This window comes from Hemicordylus capensis, chromosome 2, assembly GCF_027244095.1.
Source record: "Hemicordylus capensis ecotype Gifberg chromosome 2, rHemCap1.1.pri, whole genome shotgun sequence".
In the NCBI taxonomy this organism is placed as follows: Eukaryota; Metazoa; Chordata; class Lepidosauria; order Squamata; family Cordylidae; genus Hemicordylus; species Hemicordylus capensis.
In genome coordinates, this window is record NC_069658.1 from 188,689,625 (window position 1) to 188,717,029 (window position 27,405).

Here is a 27,405-nt window from a genome sequence, read left to right on the forward strand (position 1 = left end):
AGTGGGAGGGAGCTGAGATGAATCCAGACACACATGAAATTGATTGCCGGGAAATTTAGGACGGGCAAACAGAAGTATTTTTTCACACAATGAATAATCAGCTTGTGGAATTCTCTGCCACAAGGTGTGGTGATAGCCAACAACCTGGAAGGCTTTAAGGGGGGGTGGATAACTTCATGGAGGAGAGGTCTCAATGGCTACTAGTCTACTAGTCGGAGGGCTATAGGCCACTTCCAGCTTCAAAGGCAGGATGCCTCTGAGTATCAGTTGCAGGGGAGTAACAGCAGGAGGGAGGGCATGCCTTCATCAGCAGGAGAGAGGGCATGCCTGTAGGCTTCCAGCAGCATCTGGTGGGCCACTGTGTGAAACAGGATGCTGGACTTGGGCCTGATCCAGCAGGGCTGTTCTTATGTACACCATTCTTGCCCCTCCAAACAACTGGACATCTGCCAGAGCAACTTCTTTCCCTCAGTTTGTCCCCACTATGATAATGTTTCCCAGCCCTTTCCAGGGATTGTAATTCTGGAGAAGTTCATGAGCATTCCATGACATCACAGCAGTTCAGCCAATGGACAGAAAGGTTTCCAAGACCACTGCCTGCATTTGCTTTAGCTTTTTGTTCATTTACAAATTCTTGTTAAAAAAAAAAAAAAAGCAGGCTGACAATGTATTCTCTTTTATCACATGTCCAGTGTTTTGACACCTTACTTATTTGTTTACAAGCATGAGGTATGCTTTAAATTATTTAGATGCTGAGTTTCCAAGTATACTATTTGACAAAGGTGAGTTCTCTAATCTGGATTGCAATCTCCCAGCAAGGATGAACACTGGTTTGATACACTGTATAAAACATATTATATCAATTAGTCAGGGGAAAGGGATGAAGAGATCCTTGGTCCCAGGGTCACCACTTCTAAAAGATGCAGCAGGTTACAAAAGCAAAAATTGGCAAAGTCACTGGCTTCATACACCCCAGTCTGCAGTAGCATCCAGCGCTGAAGTATATAGTGTTTGCTTCTGCACCATCAGTCTACAAAAAGAAAGTGGAAGGAAAAGGGGGATTAATTCCAAGAACACACTACAAGACCTGCTCTGGTTTTTTGTGGATTTCTGGGCAGGATATAATGAGCAGTTACTGTAACTTCACTCCACTCTGTTTTCTATGACCTTCTGTGCCTCAGTCCAGCAGTAGCTCTGGTAGCTCAGCAGCAGCCTTCATGAGCCTGCAGACATGATGTTCTGGTAATGAGCCATGCAGGGGTGGGGACACAAGCAGGACTGAGGACTCTTTCACGGCATGTGCAGGCTGGAAGCCCCACGTGCCTATCACACAGCTTCCAGCCTGCAGACTGGTTGGTCACTCACTGGGAAGCAAGAGCATGCATGCCCCAGAATTTCCTGCAGAGCAAAGATTGGTGGGCTCCTCAACTGGCCTATGGCCCAACAAGCAGCCCAGCCTTGCAGCTGCTAGTACTCGCCACGTGCTACCTCGTGAACCAGCCACTACTGGCTTCAAGCTCCAAAGGGGGAGCCCAGTCTATCTGCTTCCTACACACTTTTGTTCACAACTTACATATTTGACATTGGGAGTAGGTACCCAACTGCAAAGCGAAGCAGTAGCTTTGAACACTGTCTGTCCAAACCATTTTGGTTCCTGCAGCCAGATGTCCCAGTGGCTTCCCCACCACACATTCCTCGAATTAACCTGGGGCACGATCCGTATAAGGTTGTCCTGCATAAGCTCTGTTGAGCTGAAGAGTGTGCTCATGCTGTTCCTGATCATTTTCAGTGGGGCCTGGGCAGTAGAATTTCTGGTGGATTGGGCTCTATGAGCCAGACTTGCCCATTTCCCACTCTGCTACACTTATTATGTCGAATATTTATCTACCACTTTTCAACAGAAGTTCCCAAAACAGTCTGATTGATTGATTAGGTGCCATCAAGTCAGTGTCGACTCTTAGCAACCACATAGATAGATTCTCTCCAGGAAGATCTGTCTTCCACTTGGCCTTTAAGATCTTTCAGTGGTGCATTTTAAGCAGTTTACATAGATAAAGAATAAATAAAATAAAAATAAAAATGGCTTCCTGTCCACAAAGGCAGAGGCGTATCTAGGGAAAATAGCACCTAGGGCAAACACTGAAATTGCACCCACCTGTCCAAGCATCTGACACCCATCTTTCAGATAACTTTACCATAATAGCTGAAGTGGATGTAGCCAGACCAAAAAATGCTGGAAAACTACAAATTTCAGTATGCTGGGGCTCATGAAATACCCAAATACTATGTGGAGGTATACTTGGAAAACTAAATAGAAGTGTCTGTCTAATTATCTACTATGCATTGTAGCATCACCATTACATAAGTTTTAAAAATCAATGGAGAATTTGACTTTTCCCAGATACTCTGAAAATAATTAAAGGATATGCAGAGTAAACTGTGTCACTGCTTGGAATATATTCTAGTATTTTAGAAAGACAGTTAAAATGAGAGAAAGAGATCAAGAAACTCCCTGCGGGCCTTAATATTAAGGATTTCACACTGAGTCAAAGACAAACTCACCATTAATAGCCATATTAGCAAGACATCACATTTAACTCACTTATCACAAGAAGCAAAGTATAAGCAAATGAATACAATCCTAGGTCATAAGCGTCAGCTCAGTATTCACAAGCCCTGATTCTCTGTACATAGTGCCAATGTGAATATGTGTACAGTATCTTATATTATATATATTTTAAAAAATTTTACCTGTAGCCCATTTGGGAGGCTTCCTAAAGGCTGTGGGGGGATTTGCAAAGGTTCCCCCTCATCCTGCTGGCCTCTAGGGCCTCACAGGTACCATTTGAGCATGTGTGGTGGCCATTTTAAAAAATAATCTTTTTTTTTAATGGCCACTGAAAACAAAATGGCCACCGCGCATGCTCAAATGGCCTCTGCAAGGCCTGGCATGACCTAGGGCCTCACAGAGGCCATTTGAGCATGCACGGTGGCTATTTTGTTTTTGGCAGCCATTTTTAATTTTTTTTTTAATTTTACAAAATGGCGCCCCCTTCAAGTGGCGCCCGGGGCACGTGCCCTGCCTGCCCTACCCTATATACACCCCTGCCCAAAGGTCTCATAATCTAAAAAGAAACATAAGGTAGACACCAGCAACAGCCAGTGGAAAGATGCTGTGCTGGGGCTGGATAGGGCCAGTTGCTCTCCCCCTGCTCAATAAAGAGAATCACCACTTTTAAAAGGTGCCTCTTTGCTCTATTACCTTAATAGTAGGGACAGCCCTTTCCTGAGGCAAGGTGAGACAGTTGCCTCAGGCAACAAACTACTGGGCACCAGCAAGTTAGCAAAACACCCACCTGTCTCATTGTAAAAAGGGTGGAGAGAAAGAATCTACTCTCCATGAAAGGAGGAGGGACAGCATTTGGCACACAGAGGGCTTAAGCTGCTATTGCTTAATGGGATCCAAAAATTTGCCACCTGAGACAATTGCCTCACCATCTCATCAGAGGGATGGTCTCTAGCTTTGAAGGTGGTATTGGATATGGCAAGTTAGCCAAGACATCTAGGGAAACCCACCACAATTCTGATAAGGAATCTTCTGTCTCATGTGGAGGATGTCTGTAAATTCCACTACCCCAAGTCCAATTCAGCAAGAAGCCAAAGGAAAGGTTGCAAGTTATACTTCACCTCCAAAACTAACCAGTTTAAGTCCTATAGAGATTATGGTTCAGCCATCACGGTAGCAGTTGCACTGTGTACTGTGGGCATTCAGCATTCTCGGTTGCATGCAAGCAGCAGATGGAGGCTGCTTCTTCAATGCTACCATCACTGGGCAGTGGGCATTGAAGAAAGAGTGTCTATCTGCTGCCCAGTTAGTTTTACTGGGTGGCCAGGAACCGGGCAGGGCGGACAGTATGCACACAACATAGGGTCAGGGGCCCAGCACATCATGGGGGAACAATGCAGGGATTTCACCCCACCCCTGGCCCTCTTGAAGCTGGCACAGATCCTGCCATCAGCCCACAACATAGGATGGCCCAGGATCCAAAACTAAAAACACAGGTGACTTTCTATGCTCATTACAGGCCTTCTTGAGACATATCCCAAGAGTGCCATTCTCTGGGAGGCCAAAGTCTAGGAGTCCAATTCCCCAACTCTACATCCCACTCCAAGAAGAGCACACATGCACAAAGATTTCTCTCCCCCTCCTCTGCAAAAAAAAAAAAAAGAAAGACTACCCACCACCACCACCTCACCTTCACAAGGGGGCACATTTTGACAAGGTACTTTCTCCACCACCTTCAGCTTCTGTCCATCCAGAGGGTCACACATGGGGAATGGGGTTCCCCAGAAGCTGACGTTCTGTATTTTCCCATTCTCACCTTCCACTATCGGCCTGCGGACAGGGGAAAGATCAGAAGCAAGGATCCTGCTGCCTTGGGACCCACTTCCCTCCCTCATCTGACTTCTTCTCTTCCTCATTTGTCTAGGGCAACATCCAAGATGTAACAGACCTTGATTTCCACCCCCGTTGACCATACCCATCCCCACTCGGGACCATTCTGAAATCTTCCCAGACTGTGCACAGCTGGCTTCTTGCTTCTCGCTCAGGGCACACCACATAAGGCTGCCACCTTTTGTTCTGGCCTTGCTGCTCTGCCTAGGGGCAGGTGGATTGGCAGACATAAAATACTGGGGGGAAAGAAGAGGAGGTGAAAAGTTGGTGATAGTTGAGGAGGGGAAAGAGATGAGAGGAAGAGGAAGAGAAAAAACAGACAAGGCCTCAGAAAGAAGAAAAGCAAACTTGAAATAATAGGAACTAACATAACGAAAGGAAATGTGACAGAAACTCCCCTTTGAATAGCAACCGTTGTCCAATACCATTTTCACATAAGCAACAGTGATTTGGGGTTGAGTCATTTGGTCGTGGTGGTGTTTATTCATTGTTACACGAATTGATTAATTGGTTGTATTAACTCATTTTAAATCTATATGGTAAAGACAGTTCATTTGCAGTCATTAGATTCCAAAGTGACTGCCTATGTGTATATTTTTATATACGTAATCTCAGGTCATGAAACCTACAAGAACAGAAGGGAGGTAATTGCTTTGGTGTGAAGTCCACCCTCAGTCCTTGGGACAGGAGAGGCTATAAACCAAAAATCAATCAAATCAATCAACAACCAAGAACCTGTGTGGTTATGTGAAGAACATGTGAGAGGTATAAGGGACCAAGAGGGTTATGGGAGCTTTTGGAGAAGGAGTTATCTGAGCAATGAGAGAATTGGAGACGTAATCCATCTCTTTCTAGATTATTACAGGACAGGATGGCTACACTGGAGATGTTAGGACTTGAGGAGAGGATGTAGTTGCATCAGAAGTCTGAGCAGATAGAGTGGTAGACCAGGAAGTGACACAGGCCATGTGGGGGTTCAGGGGGAGACCAAGTAAGCTGTATTTTGAAGGAAACATCTGGTTGTGTCACAAGTACCAGGAACAGAGGAGACCAGTGTTCCCTCTAACAGGGATTACCAGATGTTGTTGACTACAACTCCATAATCCCCAAGCAAAAGCCATTGCAGCTGCGGATTCTAGGAGTTGTAGTCAACAACATCTGGGGATCCCTGTAAGAGGAAACACTGGAGGAGACATTTGGTTATGATGTGGCTAACAAGGAAGATGGGAACAAGGCACCAAAACAGCCTTTAAGACACATATACAGCACCTATACTAACATGAACCAGGTTTAAATGGCGCGGCTCCCCCAAGGAATTGTAATTTTGTGCAGACAGTGAGAATTTTTCCTACAAGATATCTGTGTTACAGAACTACATGTCCCAGAGTTCCAAAGACTATTTTCACCCTTGAAAGGATTGATTACATTTTTGCATCCCCTGCAAGGTTGCTGGTTCGAATCCCCACTGGTATGTTTCCCAAACTATAGGAAACACCTATATCAGGTAGCAGTGACACAGGAAGATGCTGAAAGGCATCATCATCTCATCCTGTGCAGGAGGAGGCAATGGTAAACCCCTCCTGTGCTCTACCAAAGACAACCACAGGGCTCTGTGGTCGCCAGGAGTCGACACAAAGGCACAACTTTACCTTTTACCCCACCCCATCTTTCTAATTCCAGCACAATAACATACATTGACCAGAGCGCCCATTTGCTTTCAATATGGCTCTCCTCTGCTCTCTATCCAGCATTAGCATCAAGCACACAAGGAGAGCCAGATGAGAGGGGTTGAAAGGTGCTTTGAATGCCATGTCTGAAAATGCCCTTAGTTGAGAGAGCACTTGGTAGAATCTTCTGGGAAACTTTGATTACGGCACGGGAGGAGGCCTCCCGCCCACCTCAGGAAGTTTGCCGCCTTACTGTTAAACCACAACTCAGTGGTAGCTATGCTAACTCTGTATAAGCAACCGTGTTAAGCGGGTCAGAAAGTGAATTCTAGTTGTAGTGCAGTCATGCCCTTTGAATGAAATGACTCTACATACGAACACATGAGGCATTCTTGTACCAGAATCGGCCTGTTGCTCCATCTCCCTCAGTATTGTCTCTAACTGACAAGCAGCAGCACTCCAGGGTTTCCAGACGCTGCCAAGATTCCTCTCCCACCCCCATCCCCTAGTCCTTCCCCTCATTTCAGACTTACGAGTAATCGGGGTAGTTGGCCTTGCACTCCCTTGTACGAGATTTCATGGGGTTGGGTCCACAGGGTGGCTCACAAAGGCTCCAGGGACTCCATTCTGTCCAGGCCCCCGGCCCTGAGAAAAGTCAGACAAACCAGACCAATGGATTGAGGAAGGTCCCCATATCAGCTGCCTCTGCCCATGTAATAATCACAGCACAGAGTTCTAAGAGCCAGTGTGGTGTCCTGATTAGAGGGCCAGGCTTGCTGGGAAGGTGACGCAGGTTCAAATCCCTCCTCAGCCATAAAAACTCACAGGATGACCTCTGAGGCCATCTTTTCTCATCACCCTCACTCATTGCACAGGGTTGCTGTAATGGGGTAGGGGAAGAACCGAGGGCATCACCTTCAGTTCCCTTAAGGAGGAAGGGAGTGTTTTTTGAAAAGGTTATAATAAAACATTGGTAGCAGAGGCTCACTGGCCAAGCATATATTTTTGGGTGGCATAATTCCTCTCCATTTTAGCACGATCCAAAACAAAAAGAGAAGGCACCGCAGCAAGTCCCCTGAGCACCGTTTTCTCCTGGTTTTTGAACGACAGGCAGACATATCCGCAAAACAAATGCTGGCTCAACCCCAGTCCTGCCTCTTCCCTCACACTTTGCTATTCAGCCCTTCCATTTTGAAAGGCACTGCTGCTGTTTGGTCAGTTCACCTGTTCATGTGTGTATCACCTTAATATAAAAAGAAACCTTAAAAACAGCAGCAGCTGCTGCTGCTGCTACACACACACACACACACCAGGGACTGGGTGGGCTGCTTATTCCTGGTGAATATCAAGGGCACTACCCAATCAGTGCTGTGAACAACCAGCTTCTGCTGTAACCTAGCAAAATTCGTATTTTCAGAGTTCAGCCCTGGAGAAGAAGGGGTATTTTCCAAACGAACACAGTGAGGGTGCTTCGAAATCCACCCCGCCCCCCGCGCTGTATAGCAGTAGTGGGGAGTGTTGGGTGTACTGGCATGCTGTGTCCACACAGTACATACTTGGCATCAGTATGGCCCAATAGGCCTGCCCGGGGCTCCACTGTACAGCTTGGAGCATACCCAGAATCTTCGATAGCAGAAAAGGGTTCTACAGCAGGCATATCAATTTGAACAGAGTTCCCTGAAAGAAGAAAGCTTGAAACATGGTACAGAAAACTTGCCTTCCTAGATCAGGCAAATGTCCATCCATATCCAGCATTTTCTTTCACCTGGTGGCCAGCCAAATGTCTCTGGGCACTCGCAAGAAAAACGGGAAGGCCATGGCCTTCCTCTGTCAGTCATCCCCAGTACCCTTTTCAGAGGTATACTAACACTGAACATGGAGGTTCCATTTCATAGTTACAATGGCTAACCTTGACAGACGCATCTACAATGAATTTCTCCAATCCTCTTAAAGCTGTCCAAGCTAGCAGCCACATTTATAACACGCCCGAGCAGCTTCGTGCCAAAAGAGATGATGCAGCTATTAGGTGACTGGGGTCAGCTTGTTTTTTCAAATGTAAAGAGGAGCTATAAGGGGCCCTGATCTGGACGAAGGCTTGGGAGCAGGATTTTAACCCTTGGCCTTCCCCCATGGCCCCAGTTCAGATTGCTTCCCACATGGTGACTGCTTGTCCCAGAAGAAAAGCTCCCATTGGCAGCAAGAGGAGAAAAGATTCCCCCCACCAACCCAGATCAAGTAGTAGGGGCATGAGTGAGTGAGAGACCTAGATTAGCACTGTGGGGGCTAAGGGTTGAAATCCCTCCACACAGGCACACCCCACCCCAATCCAGACAGGGGTCCTCTGCATGGCAGTTTACATTTCAAAAGCCAAACACACAGCCCACCATGTCACCTAGTTTGGCCCTTAGAGAGTGCTCAGTCTCTGATTTAGACATGAACCAAGTGGTCCAGGAGCTGAGGATGATGGGAGTTGTAGTCCAACGACAGCTGGAGAGCCTCAGGCTGACACACACACACACACACACACACACACACACACCCGTGAAATTCAGCCCTTCAGAGATCCTTGGGCAGGGCAGCTCCTCATAGCGGCTCCCTTGTCCTCCCCAGTACTCACAACGGCAACCCTGGGCGTTGTAGCAGCTTCTCATCTCAAACTTCGACCCCCCGCAGGATTTCCCATTGTGGGCCTTGCCAGTGCATAGCCTGCTTCTCTTCTGAAGCCCGCTGATCTCATCACAGCTGATTCTCATAGTGGTGCCGCTTCGGGTACAAGTGCTCCAAGGCGTCCACTCCGTCAGCCGCCCATCCACTGTGTGAAATGGCACAAAAAGTCAGGAACAGGGTGAGGGCAGTCGGGTCAACAGGCAGATTCACCAGGGGCAAGCCTCATAAGTCAAGGTTGCCCCAGAGCAGGAGCTTGCCCTCAGGGATGATGGGGGTTGTAGTCCAACCACATCGAGGGACCCAAGGTGGTAAACAGAACACCCTGTCCTAAGAATGCAAGCAAAAGGGGAAGCCACTCGGACCCCTGCCACCGGCAAGAGGATTTGGCGTGCCAGAGTTATTCGCACATGGCTTCATGCTGCGTGGTAAATGTTGAGCGAAGCCACTTCAAATTACACTCGCGACATTGAGGGAAGCAGCCCCTCCCCTCTGCTCTCGGGTTTTGTTTTGGTGCAGGTTCACACTGCATGCCTCCGTGTGTTTTCCTTCTAGCCAATCGGGGGAGAGATTTCTAAAGCCTATATCTGCATTCCTAAAGACTGTATCCCTCTTATCATGTTCACGATTCTATGTCAGTGCCTCTCCCTATTTGCTCCAGTGTTTTCAGAAAAAGTAGCTTAAAACCAGCATTTGAAAAACCCGGAAATACATCGAGATAAGCTAGAATTTGGAAGACAAAGCTTGATTAGTGTGTGGAGTGGGTCCAAGGATCTCAAATGGACTTCGGGGTAAGTTTGGCTGGTGGGTGAACACACACACTCTCTTCCGGAGAAGACTCGGGGTAACAGCCCGGTCTGTCTGTAAAAGCTCCAGGAAGCGGAGCGACCTCTCTTCCAGGAAGAGCAGCCTGGCAAGGAACAGGAAGGGAGATGGAGGCAGCTGCAACTCACAAGCACAAAAAGAGGACAGCAGCGAGCTACTGGGACTGGCTTTCCAAGTTTTATGGATGCTCCCAATGTGTTTCAAACAAGGGGATAATTTAACTCCTTCACTGAACGGTCTTCTACAGCTTCCAAATAAATAAGCAAATGCAAACTGGCAGCAAGTTCTTAACAACTGGGGGATAAGTGTGTGAGTACTGAGTACAGTTGGCCTGAGTAAAGATGCATGGGATAGTGCTGCCTGGGCTGAATGAGGTCTGTCTTCAAAGGCCGCCCATAAGCAGCTGTCAAGCAGCAGGGTAGGGAATGAAAAACGACACTCGGAGAAGCTTAGTGCCAAACGAGATGATGCAGCGATTGCGTGATGCCGGGTCTGCCTGCATGCTTCATTTTTCATATATAAAGAGGAGCCATAAGGGGCCCTGATCTGGATGAGGGCTGTGGCATGGGGAGCAGGATTTTAACCCTTTCCCCACGGTCCCAATTCAGATTGCTTCCCACATGGTTGCTGCTTGTCATAGGAACATAGGAAACTGTCATATACCGAGTCAGACCCTTGGTCCATCTAGCTCAGTATTGTCTACACAGACCGACAGTGGCTTCTCCAAGGTTTCAGGCAGGAATCTTTCTCAGCCCTATCTTGGAGATGTTTCTAGGGAAGGAACTTGGAACCTTCTGCTCTTCCCAGAGCGGCTCCATCCCCTGAGGGGAATATCTTACAGTGCTGAATCCTTGCCGCACCTGTCACTCTCCCCCACCCACCCCCAAACCAGCAATCCCTACGATAATCACTTTTCCTCCCAGCAGAGTCCCAAGACGAGAAATGAGTTCACTGGTGTGTGTGGGGGGGGGGATGACCTAGGGGTGGTGGAGCTATGGGCATCTGTCAGAGAGGGAGGCAGTTCATCCTGCCGCGGATTCATGGCAGGATTAATGTGGAGCAGGGGACACTCAGCCCCACCATGCCCACCCTCACTTTACACCTGTTCGGCAGTGATCCACATTGAAGACGTGAGTCTGTCTGCTGCTCTCCAATCTAATTCCATTGAATATGTTTAGAACGATTAAACAAGGTTGTTAACATTCAAAAATAAGGGCCAAAATTTCCACACAGACCCTCAAACATTAAAAAGGATAGCCCACATACCCGAATGCTTGCCAGTCTCCCCTGTTTCTTTGTACTCATTATTAGTTGGAACCCTGGAAGGTGGGAGCAGACTTCCTTCTTCCTGAGCAACGGGGCAGAATAGTGCCTCCAGGGCTTTTGAGATTAAAGCTGCATAACTCAGGGACGGGACTATTCCTGACGGGGTCAGATGAAACTTCTCAGGGACAGAAGGGTGTGGGGAGCCACAATAGTGTTCAGGAAGGGGAAACGAGGAAGGGTAGCATCTCTCTCCACTCCTGGGCTTCATAAATAAGGCACAAGGGGCAGTGTTAACCATGGGAGGGAGTGGCAACAGGAACTTGCCTTCTAAGAGACACAAGTGTTGCAGTGGGTGCTGCGGGGGAAGAAGCCAGGAGTAATTAAGCAAACGGGATGAGCAGACCCAACACGGTGCTCATGGCAACTATATATCACTTTTCAACAAGAGTTCTCAAAGCAGTTTACATGGCGCTAGATTCCCATTCTTGCGAGTTCTTCCTACATCCCCTCCAACTTGCTCCCCATTACCTGGGCAGGGCACTTTGGTGCTGCAGATGTGACGATGAGTGTCTTCCCCAGGGCAGTTCTTTCCTCCGTACTTGGGTGCTGGATTGTCACACAACCGCTTCTCCACCACCCGACCAACCCCACAGGTCACAGAGCAGGGGCCGTGACTCCTCCAGGTGCCCCAGTTGCCATCCTCTGTGGAGCAAGGCAGGGTGGGGAAGAGAAACAGAATACACCCATGTCAACAACAGTGGCCTGCTCAGTTGACCCAAGTCAACTGTTGACCCAAGTCAACAATACTGGCCTGCTCAGATGGGGACAGCATTCAAGTACAGCCTGCCGGACCCCTTCTCCCTCTAGAGAGGCACCATGGCCCGTATGGTATGGAATTAACTGGTTAGGGGACATGAAGGAAACTGAGCTGGGACCAAACTCTACAGGCTGACTGGGCCTTTCATTTTGGGGCTGGCTGGTCCAGGGCATCAGGAAGTGGTGGAGCCATGGGCTTTTTCCTTCTAGGGGACACCATCTGGCTGGCTAGAAGAGCAACAAATGGAACCTGGGACTGTCTAAAGATGATGTTGGACTACAACTCCCATCACCACCAGCCGCAATGATCATTGTAGATAATGGGAGTTATAGTCTAACAACATCTAGATACCCAAGCTTGAGAATTCCTGCTTTAAAGGGTACCAGGGGTCGGCACCCAGGAAGTTTTTCACACCCAGCTTTTAGTTCACATCTCCTCCTAAATGGAGGGGGTGCGTTCACGTATCAGCCAGATTTACCCCAAAGTCCCTGTGAGCTATCGGGGAGCACTTCACACAATTCGGGTTTTTCATTGTGTGTTACAGTATAGCCCGATTTATATCCGGGATTAAAAAACCCCACTTTTGGCATCGGGTTTTGGGGGCAACTTAGAACTTGCAGAAAACCCGCGGTAAAGCCCGCTGTCTGGGAAAGCTCCTGGAGCTGCTTGGGCGGGCAGCACAATGTTTATTACAGGACTTGCTTGAGGACAGGCCGTTGCCTAAAACTGGGTCAGAGACCACTGGCTGATCTAGTTCTGAATTGCCCACTGGCTGGCAGTGGCTCTCCAGGGCTTCGTGGGGCTGGTTCTTCCAGCCCTACTCAGAGGTGTCAGGGATTGAACCTGGGGCCGCCTGCGTGCAAAGCAAGGGCTCAGCCACTGAACTGCAGCGCCAGCCTTCTCTTACGTGGGCAGAAAGGCAGTCCTCTGCAGTCTTGGTCATCTCGGTCGCTCCCGGGGCAGCGGTTGCCGGGAGGGTCTCTGGAAGGCGAGGGGTTGTTGCACTGACGGAGTCGCTGCTGCCTGGGCTTGGGGCCTGGGCCTTCGGGAGTGCAGGTGGCAGGGCAGGCCCCCCAGGGCCCCCAGCTGCCCCAGTTCCCATGCGCTGCAAGAGAAGAGAAGCGAGCACAGAAGAATGAAGGAGGGCAACGGGAAGGGGTGGGTGGGGAAACAGGGCAAATCCACCTCACTCTGACTCTACCAGAATCCACAAATCGATATCATCAACATCCACAGACTTTCCAGGCAGAGTGCGGGCGCATGGAGTCTCATTTCTAAATCCATTATTATATACCAGACTGTACAAAGTCTTTACAGCTTATATGCCGTGGAAGTTAAGATGGGCACCTTAACTTGCCATTTCCATTCTTTTTAGAGCACGAGTAAAAATATAAAGCCGCTTAACACTCATTTCAAACCGAAGATTTTTGGATTACTGATCATGCTTTTAGCAGCCGACATCCACACAGCATGAAAACCACATGTTTTCTTCTAAACCACATTTAGTAGAGGGTGCAGGGGTGCAGTTTTCACCAATCCCTCTCCCCTCAGCAGTGCCCTCTGCAGCCTACCACTGGGTCAGCGTCCAGGTGGAGGGGGTTTCGGCAAAAACTGCTTCCCCCCCCCCACATGTGTAGTGTGACTCTGCATCACTAAATGCGGCAGAGGTGGTCTGCCCGCTGCACCTCTGCACTGTTAGCAAGGATGTCAGCCATAGTTTATAATACAGCATAGTCACCCTGACCTGAGGTGTTGCTATCCACTAGAACGGGTCTGGCCACAACCCAAAGCCCTCCAGCTATGGGAGGCTATGATTGGGAACAATGGGACTTGTAGACCAACAGCAGCTATAGAGCCTCCGGTTGGCCATCCCTGCTCTCGGGGGCCATACTGACAAGCGAGAAACTTTAAAATAAAGTATCTTCCACCTGTTCAGTCCATCTACTCATAACCCCTTTAACCATTCCATCATATCCACACACTCACCCATGCCTTTATCCATCCCCTCTTCGCTACTTCCATTAATATTTAATCCATAAGATAAAGTGTGCTTACAAGTCAGTGTCGACTCCTGGCGCCCACAGAGCCCTGTGATTTTATTTTGGCAGAATACAGGAGGAGTTTACCATTGCCTCCTCCCATGCAGTATGAGATGATGCCTTTCAGCATCTTCCTATATCGCTGCTGCCCGATATAGGTGTTTACCATAGTTTGGGAAACATACCAGCAGGGATTTGAACCAGCAACCTTCTGCTTGTTAGTCAAGCATTTCCCTGCTGTGCCACTTAAGGTGGTTATTTAATCTGTAGGTAAACATTAATATTGAGGTTACCTACTGGTTAAAGTATGTTTAGCTGATTGATCATCTAACTCAGGGATTCTCAACGTTGGGTCCCCAGATGTTATTGGACTTCAACTCCCATAATCCCCAGTCCCAGTGAGCTTTGGTTGGGGATTATCGGGGTTGAAGTCCAATAACATCTGGGGACCCAGCGTTGAGAATCCCTGATAGCTTATAACTGATTTATGTTAATTTAAATACGTTTGCCTGTTATTAAAAAAACACAATATAAGCACTTTGTTTAAAAATGGCGGAAAGTACAAAAACTTTTAACGTGTTAATTTTACCACTCATTGTAAGAAGGAAAGGCCAGCTCTAGCATTTCTCTTTCTTTAGACATTCCTAGCACATCAGAAGCAAAACAGCTTAAAACAAAACCAAGCAAGTCTGCCTTATCTTGCAGCCTCACAGCTCAAAATGATCCTCTCCACCAATCAGTCAGCTAAAGTTGAGTTGATTCACCTGCCAGTCAAACCCAATGCTTTTCAACCAGTACCACTGGCAGTACTTCACAGTAGGGCAGGTGGCACTTATTTATTTATATTTTTATACCACCCTTTGTCTGAAGACCCCAGGAACCCACTGCCACGGGCATTGCATCTCACTGCTCTGCCTGGCCCAACCCCTCTGGAAGGGGAGGGTGGTGCTTTTGGTTAATCCATTCCTTGATCCAGGCCAGCTTTTGAATGGGGCTTTAGTTACTTGCATTCCAGTCCTGGAGTAGAGGCGGGGCTTTAAAACAACAACAACAAAACAGCCAGCAGCAAGAGCCCGGAAAAGCAGTCTGCACTTGCCTCTCTGTACATAATATCTATTTCATTAAACGATCACTCTTCCTGATTCCACTCCACTGCCTTGTCTTTGCATACTACAACTTTCCCCCTTGGATTCCACAGGGAGAGGGCTGGGGCAGCAGCATACCAACTGCAAGACGTGGCTGCTATGCAGTGTCACAGCCCCTCAAAAGGAAGTGGGGTGCAGAGCCAAAGCGAGATCAGTGGGCAGCAGGAAGCAGAGAAGCCTCTGCTGCCCACTTCTGCACTCAGCAGGAGGCAGCAGTCCCCGCCAAGGTGGTACTACTTGCAAGGTGGGAAAGCCCTGCTCTAACCACCAGTGCAGCCCCTCTGTTACCTGCCTGCCGCTCTCTATTTCATCTCTCTTCAGTCTGTCATTCCAGCTCTTTTCCCAGCCCACCATCCTTCAGCCCCACGATGCCTCCAATGGTTAAGACATACTTGGGCAGATCTGGTTGGTGTCACAGGACTGTGCCTCTCTGTTGTCTCCTAGACAGCTGCCTCCACACTGAGGGACTGGGTTGGTGCAGGTTCGCTCCCTCGTCTGGACCCCTCTGAGACAAGTCACCGAACAAGGAGTCCAGCCGCTCCATTCGGACCAGCCTCCCATCACTGCGGGGGAAGAAAGCTTGATATCAAGGAAGAGACCAGTCAGGGATTCCCCCCCCCTCCTGGCCACAATATGAACCATTCCACAGACTACCAGGAGACATCCCAAGCCAGAAGGTGTCATTTCCTGGGAGAGAGCTCTAAGGAACATGCACAAGAGGAAACAAAAATAATGAACCAAGCTCTTGCATAGGACAGGATAACATGCTTTTACTATCAGTTCCTAGTTTTATACAAATATGGACTAGGATGGATCATCACCCAACCACATTCATCCATCCCTCTCCATCAGGGGCGTATCTAGGTTAGGGCAGGCAGGGCACGTGCCCTGGGCGCCACTTGAAGGGGGGCGCCATTCTCTAAAATTAAAAAAAAATTTAAAATGGTCACCGAAAACAAAATGGTCACTGTACATGCTCAAATGGCCTATGTTTTTAGCGGGCATTTTTTTAAAAGAACATTTTAAACAATGGCCATGACACATGCTCAAATGGTCCCTGCAAGGCCCTAGAGGCCAGCGTGGGGAGGGGGAATCTTTGCAGAGCCCCCCCCCAGCATTTAGGAAGCACCCCGAAGGGGCTACAGGTAAAAATAAAAATAATATAATATAAGTCACTGTACACATATTTAGTTTGGAACTATGTACAGAGAATCAGGGCTTGTGAATAATGAGCTGAAGCTTATGAGCTAGGATTGGATTCATTTGCTCTTACTTTGCTCCTTGTGATAAGTGAGTTAAATGTGATGTCTTAATAATATGGCTATTAATGGTGAGTTTGTCTTTGAATCAGTGTGAAATCCTTAGTATTAAGGCCCACTGGGAGTTTCTTGCTCTCTTTCTCTCATTTAACTGTCTTTCTGAAATACTAGAATATATTCCAAGCAGTGACACAGTTTACTCTGCATATCCTTTAATTATTTTCAGAGTAGCTGGGAAAAGCCAGATTTTCCATTTATTTTTAAAACTTACGTAATAGTGATGCTACAATGAATAGTAGAGAATTAGACAGGTACTTCTCTTTAGTTTTCCAAGTACACCTCCACATAGTATTTGGGTATTTAATGAGCCCCAGCATACTGAAATTTGTAGTTTTCCAGCATTTTTTTGGTCTGGCTACATCCATTACTAAATAGTTTTTGAAATATGAAAAGATTAACGAGCTTGACTTGTATTTTTTAGCTGATATTATGGTAAAGTTATCTGAAAGATGGGTGTCAGATGTTTGGACAGGGGGCGCAATTTCAGTCCTTGCCCTAGGCGCATTTTTCCCTAGATACGCCTCTGCTCTCCATTGTAAGTATGTATATGAGATGGGGAGTGAAAATTGACAGCTAAAGTAAAGTGTGCTGTCAAGTCGATGTTGACTCCTGGTGCCCACAGAGCCCTGTGGTTTTCTTTGGTAGAATACAGGAGGGGTTTACCATTGCCTCCTCCCACGCAATATGAGATGATGCCTTTCAGCATCTTCCTATATCACTGCTGCCTGATATAAAATGCAATGTTAGAACAGCGGTAGAAAACATTGGCTCTCCAGCTGTTGCTGAACTACAACTCCCATCATCCCTGGCCATAATTTATGGAGGATGTGGTCGTTCAAGGGCGTAGCTAGGGGAGAGGGGGCCCATATTCACCCCTCTCGCCAGTGGTCCCTCAGAGTAAGGGAGGTAATGAAGAGTATATAAGAGGGGTGGAGCTGGGGGGGCCCTCAGGAGCTTGGGGTTCCCAGGTTCTTTGAACCCATCTGCTCAATTATAGCTACACCCCTGTGGTAGTTCAACAGCTGAAAAGCCAAGTCTGCCTACTCCTGTGCTAAAAGGAAGCCAGGCTTCAAGATACTGTGCTGTAACTTCAATGTGATAGCCGACAGCTTCACCTTAAACACAAGGAACAAGAGACACCATCTACCAGAGGAAGGGGGCTTACCAGGACAGCAGTCTTTCAGGTTACAGGCTTCTGTTTCCCACTGGCGTGGGCCCCCGACACATTTGCCCTGGCCGTAACATGTCCGAGTGCGGCGCCGGACTCCTTCCTGACAGGAAACGGAGCAAGGGCTCCACAGGGACCATCCACTCCACTCAGCTAGGCTGTGGGAAGAGGCAGAAAGGGAAGAGAGTCAAAGAAGGGACAGCAGCATGGGATGCAGGCTTACCCCAACAGGGTAAGGAGCGCTGAGGAAAAATTCACAAAGCAACCCTGTTTACATAGGAAATGGTCTTATACCGAGTCAGACCCTCGGCCTATCCAGAGCTCTTGAAACTAGGACTTTTGCATGCAAGCAGGTACTCTACAACAGGGATCCTCAAAGTTGGGCCCCCAGATGTTCTTGGACTTCAACTCCCATAATCCCCAGGCCCAGTGGCCTTTGGCTGGGGATTATGGGAGTTGAAGTCCAAGAACATCTGGGGGCCCAACTTTGAGGATCCCTGCTCTACAACAAGGGCAGCAAAAGGACACATAGTCAAAATAATGGCTGGGTGTGTGGGGCGGGGAACAAAATGGCCTTAATGCCAAGCTGATTTCCCATATGTGCTGGATATATAAATCCTCTCTCTGGAAAAATTGTTCAACAGATGCGAGAAGAACATTCTGCTTAGAGTAGCTGTTCATAAAAAAACCCTCTCTCCTTAAAGCCCTTGTGTGTCGAAATGCTTGTTTCAAATTGTGTGTGTGTGTGTGTGTGTCACACAGAGAGAGAGATTAAACTTTATCAGAAGAAGTGTGAATATAAAGATACCTTTTAACCTATAATTACAGAAAATTAAGAACAGAAATAACGTTTGCTGGGCCATGTGTCCCAATCTGCCAGTATAGACAGACCATTCAACTAAAACAAAACAAAAAAACCCAACACACACTGTTTAATTTGCTGTCTACCTTATTTAACTCAAATGTCATTTGTTCATTTTGCCATCACTGCATACTGTATTCATAGATTTTATGTTCCCATTCTAAAATTGTTGGAATTCCCTTCGTCTTCAGTAATTTGACATAAAAGATGCTTGCAGCTATAAGCATACATAAAATAGTTTCCATAGAGCTTCTTTAATCCTTACAGTGTAACTCAGTAAAAAACAATGCGGTACATATAATTTAATATTCAGAGTTTATTTATATGATCATTTTCCCCCTTCAAAACATTGTTTTATCAAATATGAAAAAGGTCCTTAGACTGATATTTCCAACATCTGCAATCCAAAGCAGGATCGATTTTATGGAATTTCACAAATCATATACCACCTCATTGCCAATTTTATACAATATTCTTTCAAATTTGCACATAACTGCTTCCTTTCCCCAATATACACAACATTTATTCCAATACCCCCAATTCAACTCCATATTTATGACTTATCTGCTCATCTTCACAATGATATAATAGAATAATTATTTTAGATAGTACATGTTTCTTATATTCATGGATGGATTTTTTTTTTCAGATGGACTGCACTCTTAATACAAAGCCCTTCATTGCATTTTTCTATGCAATTCCCTTATTTATAGAAATTAAAACTATGGTGGAAAGTCAATGTTCATTATTTGTTTTACTTCCTATTAATCACAGATGGGTTATTCTTCATATCTGTAACAACTATTCTGTTTCCATATCTTGAAAGCTTTCAAACCTATATCTTAATATTCTATTATACTTTACCATCAAATATTACTTAAAATATATCCAACCAATGCCAATATATAGATACCAAATATCTGTAATATTTCCATATAATTATATTATATATTATTTTGTTACCATATATTAAATTCATGACATATTTAAAGCTATACAAACTCAGATGCAAGTTAAAAAATAACTTGCATCTGAGGAGTGTGGTGTTCCCCCTCCAATACACTATAAAAGGCAACCAGTTATAGTGGCAACCAGTTGCCACTATAAAAGGCAAACCTACTTCTAAATGGACTTCCATCTCTAATCTGTATAAAACTTGTTATTTTAGACATGACTGCATGTTCAAACAGCTCCTTTTGCCAATCACTTCTTTGTAGTATCATTTTCAATCTCCAGCATTCAGCATAACATATTCATGCTGCAGTTATCATATGCAATATTAATTCCTTCAAGTCTCTTGGATCATTTTTGACATAACTTAATGGAAACAACCCCTTTTTCAAAATTCAGATTGTCTGTGACTGCTGCCAAAGGTGATTATGCAGGACTAATTCCAACATACCACCATATTAAACAACTAAGACCACCTTATACAATGCGACTTAGAAACATTCTTCCTCTCTTTTTTACTTATCCAAATCTATACTTGTACATCAACCTGGCAATAGCTTTGCACGATCATTGGTCTTGAGATAAAATTAAATGAATTATCTTCTAAATGCTATAGCCAGATCACATTATTACAAAAAGCTATGTCTCCAGTACTCTTGCACCCTGCAACATGAGACTGGGGAATCCATAGACCCCAAAGGGCTAAGGTTTAGAAGTGAACAGCAGGGTCATGGCGAGCAGCTATTGAAAGAGATGTAGGGTTCTTGGGCAAGAGAGGTTCAGGACTTGGATTGGTTGTTGATTGGACAGTAGTGTTGGAATATTATCCACATTAGCTCTCATACAGCCAAAAAGCACAGTTGGTTTGCACAGCACTTAGCTATACACACCTTATCAATGAAGCTTGCAGCTGTTAACTCCCAAGCCTTGAGGATATTTTATGATGGCACTGCTTAAAGGAATGTCTCAATGGGGAGGGGCAAATCAAGGCCTCAAGCCAGATCTCTTGAGAGTGTAAATGGGAAATATAACACTTGGAAGCAAATCGGAACCTTTGGGGTTAAAGTAACACTTTGGCTTGTATGCGATGTGCAGGTGCAAAAGTTGTGTACTCCAGAGTATAAAAAGATGGATGGCCTGCCAGAATGGGCAGGCGGCCGCACCCAAAGCTTTTGCTAGCAATGAAATAAAGCTTTGTTTGAAACTTTGATACTGGTGTCCGATGAAGTACCTATCCAAGAGATGAGCGGATATAGGGGGTAATTTCCCAGTAGAATGGTTAGTGATCACTAGAGGTGCCTTACTCACCGGCAGGCTTGGCAGGGTGCACCCTCATGTAGCCGGAAACCATATTGATGATTCAGACAGCAGTCATCCTGGGTCACTCCATCCTCCAGCAGGTCACTGCAGGTTCCTGTGGTCGCATCAAATGCAGTGTAACACAGGACATTCTGTGCCCCTGAAACAAGAAGCCCAGCTGAGACATGGCCACAAGCAGGGGGAAAGGAATCCCCTCCCTGCACACACATTCTGTATATTTATGCACACACTTCCAAGGCAGGAAAGCCTATATATACACATGTATTAACCCAAGGAAACAGCATGTTTATAAGATTGCCAGGCCACAACCAGTGTTCCCTCTATTTTTCTTCTTCTTTTCATCTGTGTATGGAATGAGTTTTGTTCTGAGTGGCAGACAGTATCAAGGCAGTGTGCGCGCACATATATTCAGAGTGGGGCCTTCCTGATTCAACCTGAGCGGGATCTAAAATTAACTGACATTGAATAAATTGTGTGTGTGCACACATCTTAGAGGGAACACTGGTCACAAGTCTAGCCAACTGTGATCCTTCGCATGTTGACTCAGAAATAAGTCCTACTGAGTTCAATGGCATACATTTCAGTGGAATAAACATGCATAGGGACTGCCCCATTAGCATCTAACCGAGGAAAAAACTGGGGTCCACGGAATGGGCGGGGGGGAAATTAAAGATCTGTGAACAACAACAACAACAACAAAATGAAAATAATGAATGACCAGCTCTCAACACAGGTAAGAATAATCAAACACATCTGTATAGCATGTAACAATATACAATGACAAAATACCAAATGAAATTACAAAATGCAATGAAAGAATGAGAAACCAGTATATCCAGGTGTCAAAACACAGTCCAAGATATCATTAAAAAGAGACATAGAAGAGTGCATGCAGTACAGGTAATGAGTCCTCAAATCCAATTAGAGGAGACAATGTATTCAGTATGTTTCTGGTCAATGACCGAAATAAAGTATGTTCAATTGTTCAATGTATTCAGTAGGATGCTGTAAATACATGTAGTTCAGTTCTTGAAACCTGCATATGAAGAAAGAAAGCAACCTGCTCTGTAATGACTGATGATGATTGGCGATGAGAGACAGGGCACACCAGGGAAAAATCATGACAGCCACCCCGGGATAAGGAGCTGTTTCGCCATAGGCTTCATCAGGGGCTGGTTCCCATTAACACACGACAACAGTAGAAAAACATTTCTTAGATGATCAAATTTCTCCAAGCATGTTAAAGCCTCAGAGTTCACCATCAATGTATGTATTTATTGGGACAGTAGCTCATAATAATCTGAAATTACAATAAAAATGCAGAAAATGCAAATTTCAAATATATAACACAGGGGTTCTCAAATTTGGGCTCCCACGGACAGCAGCAACTCCCATCACTCTGTCACAGTGGCTGGGGATGACTGGGAGTTGCAGTGCAACAAGATCTGGGGACCCAAGTTTGAGAACCCCCGGAGATAACCAACCAACAACATGCACCACAAAAAGTTTTAACCTGCACCTGCATGTCTGTAGCTGCAAATGGCTGATATATTGCATAACGTCACTGTATCCTATCCAGTTATCTTTGACAGTTTGTTTATTTGGACATTTGCCCCAAGGGGGATCCTGCTGTGGAGAGTGTGGGGGAGGAGTCAGAAAGGGAAAGGGAGGGGGAAGAGAAAATGGAGTTGTTGCTGAATAAACCTTTAGTTAAATCCACATAAGATTTCCTTGTGTGTCTGAGGGAAGCAGCTATAAAACATTTGGCAAGGAGATTTTGAACCAGCTACGCAATGCATGTGAGCCTGCAAAGCTTGTTCATGTTCCTGCAACCTCATTTCCTTGCATCACTGGGCCTACATTCCTGCACTGCTTTCTTCTGTTGCTGCCGCTGATTGTTTCTCCAACTTCCTGAGCTGCACAACCCCTGAAGGTAATTTTACCTCATCAGTCCTGGACTCTTTTGTTCACTGGATGCCCACTGCAACATGGCTCAGATCCCACCACCACCTTTTTTCTTGTGTACCCCAGGAGAGCCTGATCTTCCCTGGAAACATTGGAGATCCTAGTTCTGCAATTACCTCCTCACCATACAGAGCCCTGATTCTACTCCAGCAGAGCAGAAGGCTATATTGCTTCACAGCCTGAGCCTTGAAGGCCAGAGAATAATCATTTGCCTTTTCCTGACAACTTGGAAGGGATGCCAATTCTTATGAAGCTGCTCTAGAGTGAAGAGTGAAGGATGCACTTCGCTCATTTTTAGGACTCTGTGTGTACTACTCTAAATGTGTTAGACAATTTGCCTCAAAAATTGCTCCATTGCATCTTCTTTTTTATAAGAATGTAGCATTTAACTGGGATGCATCCTGTAAGGCTAGTTTTCAAACTATCAAATTGGCCATTGCTGAAAGCCCTGCTCTTACTTCTTTTGACACCAACAGGCATACTTTTGTAACCACTGATGCTTCTGAATATGGTTTAGGTGCCATCTTGACCCAGAAAAAAGGGGACAGGGAAGTTACAGTTGGCTTTGCTTCCAGAGTGCTTACTGCTTCAGAGGAAAATGTATTCTGTCATTGAAAAAGAAGCTCTAGCATGTTTGTGGGCAGTGAGGCACTTCGGGACTTACTTGCGGGGCACTAAATTCACTTTACAGTCAGACCATAAACCCTTATCTGCTTTATATATTACTCAGAGGTCAAGTTGAGCAAACCCAAGAATAGCCAAATGGATCACCAGAGTTATGGGTTTTGATTTCCAGGTGAAATCTCTTCCAGGTCTTCAGAATACAACAGCAGATTGTTTACCCCACTTCCAGGCCAAGAGGAGATCCCAAAATATGAGGATGAAGTAGTCCTAATTGTTTGTGCAAAAAGCTTTATCCACTCATGGAGTGATCACATCTTCTGAACAGAGAGCAGCCCTCAGTGCTGATCAAGTGTATAAAGGTAAAGTTGTGCCATCAGATCGGTTTACCATGGCCATCTCCTGCGCAATATGAGATGATGCCTTTCAGCATCTTCCTATATCGCTGCTGCCTGATCTAGGTGTTTCCCATAGTCTGGGAAATATACCAGTGGGGATCCGAACTAGCAACCTTTGCTCCCTAGGCAAGTTACTTCCCTGCTGAGCCATTAGGTGGCTCGATCAAGTGCTTACTTGATCAAGTGCTTACTGAAATTAAACCTTACATAACAAATGTCTGGCCATGCAAACACAAGGTACTTGAACATTTCCAGGAATATATGCACACATATAGCAAGTGAGCTGTCTCTAACGAATGATCGTTTGGTGGTGCCAACCTCCTTACAAGCAAAAATGATGAAAATTGCCCATGAAGGTCACCTGGGCACAAGCTTTGATTCAGGTGAATCAAAGAAAGTTTTTGGTGGCCAAGTATGGACAAACACATTTAAGATGTGATCAGGCACTGCTTGGCTGTATCTGACAAGTCACAGAAGATTGTTGCCACCCCTTGACTCTTGTAGAGTATCCCAATGTTCCCTGGGGAAAACTTGCTCTGGTTATAAGGGAGCCTTTTCATAACCAACCCACCCACAAAACAAAGATTTGTAACAGTGATAGTGGATTACTATTCCAGGTGGCCAGAAGTTTCAATTGCTGACAACATGACTACAAACAAGGCAATCCAGTTCATGGCTGCAGTTTTTGCAGAAGAAGATCTGCCTAAAGAACTAGTGACTGAAATGGAGCAATACTTGCATTAAAAAAAAAAAAGGAAAGGAAAGATTGTGCTGTTATAAACACAAGAGACTTTCCTTGTACCATCCCTTGTACCCTTGTACTGAGGGAATAGCTTAGTGGAAAGAACAAACAGATTAGTGAAAGAAAGTTTACAACCGGCTACTACTCAACAACAACCCTGGAAAGAGGCAATCCGTGAGACTCCATTTGCTTATCAAACTACTCATTCCACTACAGGAAAATCACCTTTTGAATTACTGAGAGGATGCAAAGCTACAGGGTTTCTGTGCCAACTCACCCTGAGGATGCAGAGATTTGTGATCGGGTTAGGGAGAAGCAACAAAAATATAAATTGTATGTAGATCAGAAACAGGTTGCAAAACAGCAAACGTTTCGGGTGAGGAACTTTGTTCAAGTATGGCTGCCTTATAAAGTGAGAAAGGGCTTTTCCTGATATGCTGGACCAAAATAAATAAACAAAATCTGAGGAGATTCTGTCCTATTGGGTGATGGAAAGAAATGGAAAAGTTTGAGACTTTCTAGCATGCATACTATGAGGCAAGAGGGAAGGGAGTCTGATCTCAAGAGAGGAACTGAAGGGAAATGTGATCTTGCCTCCGGTTTTGACCTCCAGATGAGGCTGATGAAAGTATCAGAAGAGCAAACAGCTCCTGTGCCAGAGAACCCAAGACTTAGGAGAAATGTGTTTGACAGGAGACCACCTAAAGAGACTTCAAGACTTTGTAAATAGATTTTAAATTAATTCAATTTTTATAAAGCGGAGGGATATGTTGTATCATATCCAGTTACCTTTTGCAGTTTGTTTGTTTGTTTGTTTGTTTGTTTGGACATTTGTCCCAAAGGGGATCCTATGGAGTGTGTGGGGGAGGAGTCAGAAAGGAGAAAGGAGGGAAAGGGGAAAGAGAAAATGGAGTTGTTGCTGATAGGGGTGTGCACGAAACCGTCTGGTCCAGTTCAGTTCGAGGCCGCACCAGCCTCAAATGGAACCAGGCCAGTCCGGCCCGGCCCCCCATCAACCCTCCCCCCCCGGTCCAGTCCGGTCCCGGATTGGTCCGCAAAATGTTTTTTTAATTTAAAGTAAATACAAAGTACCTTTAGGCTCTTTGGGGGGCTTGCTGAAGCCATGGGGGGGTCCCCGCAGGTCCCCGCTCCCCCCACTGGCCTTCCTCATCACCACCACGGCCATTATGTAAAGCCACAGCCTCGCAGAGGGCATTGGCGCATGCACGGCGGCCACCAAAATGGCAGCCGCTCGCTTGTACGGAGACCCGAAAGGGCCAAAAAGGCTTTACATAACAGCCGCAGCAGTGATGAGGAAGGTCGGCGGGGGGAGAGGGAACCCGCGCATACACCCCCCCCCATGGCTTCAGCAAGCCCTGAAGGGGCTAAAGCTACTTCTCATTTACTTTTTAAAAAATTTAAAATCCGTGGACCTGACGGACTGACGGAACCGGGGGTGGTGGTTCGGTTCGACTACGAACCCACGAACCCCCGGACTGCTGGACCGCCAGACCAGTCCATACATCCCTTGTGTGTCTGAGAGGGAAGCAGCTATAAAATAAACATTACACATGCAATAGAATGTAACATTTACATCGTTTTGCATAAGGGCTGTAACGCAATTTTTGCACTTGTGCAACAGTGCGCTTGTACAACTGCGCAAAACTGCATGTTCTGCCATGCAGGGGCATAGCATGGTTGTCGTGGCCACAGAGACAAGATTTTAAAATGGAACCCCCCTCACTGAAGCTCAGCTCAAGAAGAAATCTTAAATGAGGCTGACGATGCAAGTCATTTAATGGTTCTAGAGAAAGACATGCTGTTCTGGTAGCTCCAGGTCTTAACACTCACATCAATTTCAGAGGATGAATACAACTGAAGGAAGCCCAGGCGGGTGCGCAGCTGGGGGAGTCAGTCATGTGACTTGCCTTTGGGGGGGCCCCCAAGGCAGTGGGCACCCAGACAACTGTCTCCCCTTGCCCTATGATAGTTACGCCCCTGCTGCCATGTGTGTAACATTGCACAGTATGTCAGCCAATGAAGTCAGTTTTTTTATTATGCTTTTCTTGCTGTTGCCAGACACAACTTCAATTATCTGTAGCTTTGAACAGCAATCCTTTGCAGGTGGTGGGCATGCCCAATATTTAGATCTTAGTTCTTTCTATATTGGGCATCAGCACCAAAACAAACAGTATTATTATTATGATTATGATTATGATTATTATTATTATTATTACATTTATATCCTGCTCTTCCTCCTTCCTATTGCTATAAACACAAAGCCTTAAATTCTAAGTGGTTTCTCTGCACCAGTCCTCCTGGACTGCAGTACGCATCCACTGAAACCACATGAGAGTCAAAGCTCTCCTCAGGGAGTATTTAATGAGCACCGATAAATAACTTGCATACCCGTGAGAAAGTTTGATCACATAATAGGTTACCCTTGCATTATTTAGCTTTGACAGCTCAGATTGCATGAAAAAAAAATCTGTTACTCCTTTTAAGCTGCACTTTTGTAACTGAGAGCTCATATCACAGTTTCTCAAGTCTTCCTCATAAATCTACACAATCTCAATATGTCAGCTTCCCCCGCACCACCACCACCCCACCCCCGTGCCTAACATGCAGCCATTCAACAGGCAAAGCATTCTTTATCACTGCATCTGCATGCTGGCCACTGAAGATGCAGTGATAAAGTCACTGTCTGTGTCACTGTTGCCCTGTCAGGAAAAAGAAAAAGGAAATAGTAATAACCACAACAGAACCCTGCAGCTAACTCTCCACCTTTTATGAAATCAAACTGCTCCTCTGCCTTTAATAGCTGCCAGGAAATTTAATAATTGCCAATAGAAACTGGTCTGCCTGTCAGCCTGCTGTCAAAAGCACAGGAGCAGGGCCAAGGGGAAAGGTGGCAACTCTGCCTGTTGCACAGACTCCCCTCTTTCCGTTACCTGCAGGAGTTTCCAGGCCCCCAAGCCCCCAGGAGACTGCCAGCAAGAGCTGGAACCGATTCGCCCAGGAGATCTCCATGGAAGTCCTTGGAACAGCCTGAAGCAAATACTGTAGAGGGAGTGTGAGGCATGGCTCAACACAGAGGGAAACAAGAGAGTGGGGAAATCCCAGGCCAGCCCCCACTCCTGTAACTCAGCCCTTCTGGGTGAGGCATCACACCAAGGTCAC

General features: G+C 46.1%; 1 protein-coding gene across 2 annotated transcripts; it reads right to left on the minus strand.

The window, feature by feature from the left end:
• Positions 1-660: 660 nt before the first annotated feature.
• CFP (complement factor properdin) lies at positions 661-27,303 on the minus strand. 2 transcript variants are annotated; one of them, XM_053302866.1, is made up of 10 exons: positions 27,177-27,303; positions 20,488-20,638; positions 17,364-17,524; positions 15,272-15,442; positions 12,603-12,800; positions 11,407-11,580; positions 8,741-8,935; positions 6,657-6,768; positions 4,257-4,396; positions 661-1,030 (listed from the first exon to the last, which is right to left on the minus strand). In XM_053302866.1, the coding sequence occupies exons 1-10, from the start codon at positions 27,253-27,255 to the stop codon at positions 1,026-1,028; spliced, it is 1,386 nt and encodes a 461-aa protein (XP_053158841.1). In that variant the 5' UTR covers positions 27,256-27,303; the 3' UTR covers positions 661-1,025. The 2 variants fall into 2 exon arrangements, with proteins under 2 accessions (XP_053158841.1, XP_053158840.1); XM_053302865.1 differs by lacking the exon at positions 27,177-27,303 and adding an exon at positions 25,318-25,452.
• Positions 27,304-27,405: the final 102 nt, after the last annotated feature.

Excerpts from the sequence above, each read along its gene's own strand:
- CFP (XM_053302865.1), bottom strand. The coding sequence starts at position 25,441 with ATGCCCTCTGCGAGGCTGTGGCTTTACATAATGGCCGTGGTGGTGATG. Across the intron at positions 17,525-20,487 it reads GCACCCTGCCAAGCCTGCCG|CCTAGCTGAGTGGAGTGGAT; the intron begins GTGAGTAAGGCA and ends CTCTTCCCACAG. Across the intron at positions 6,769-8,740 it reads CAACGCCCAGGGTTGCCGTT|GGCCGGGGGCCTGGACAGAA; the intron begins GTGAGTACTGGG and ends GACTTTTCTCAG.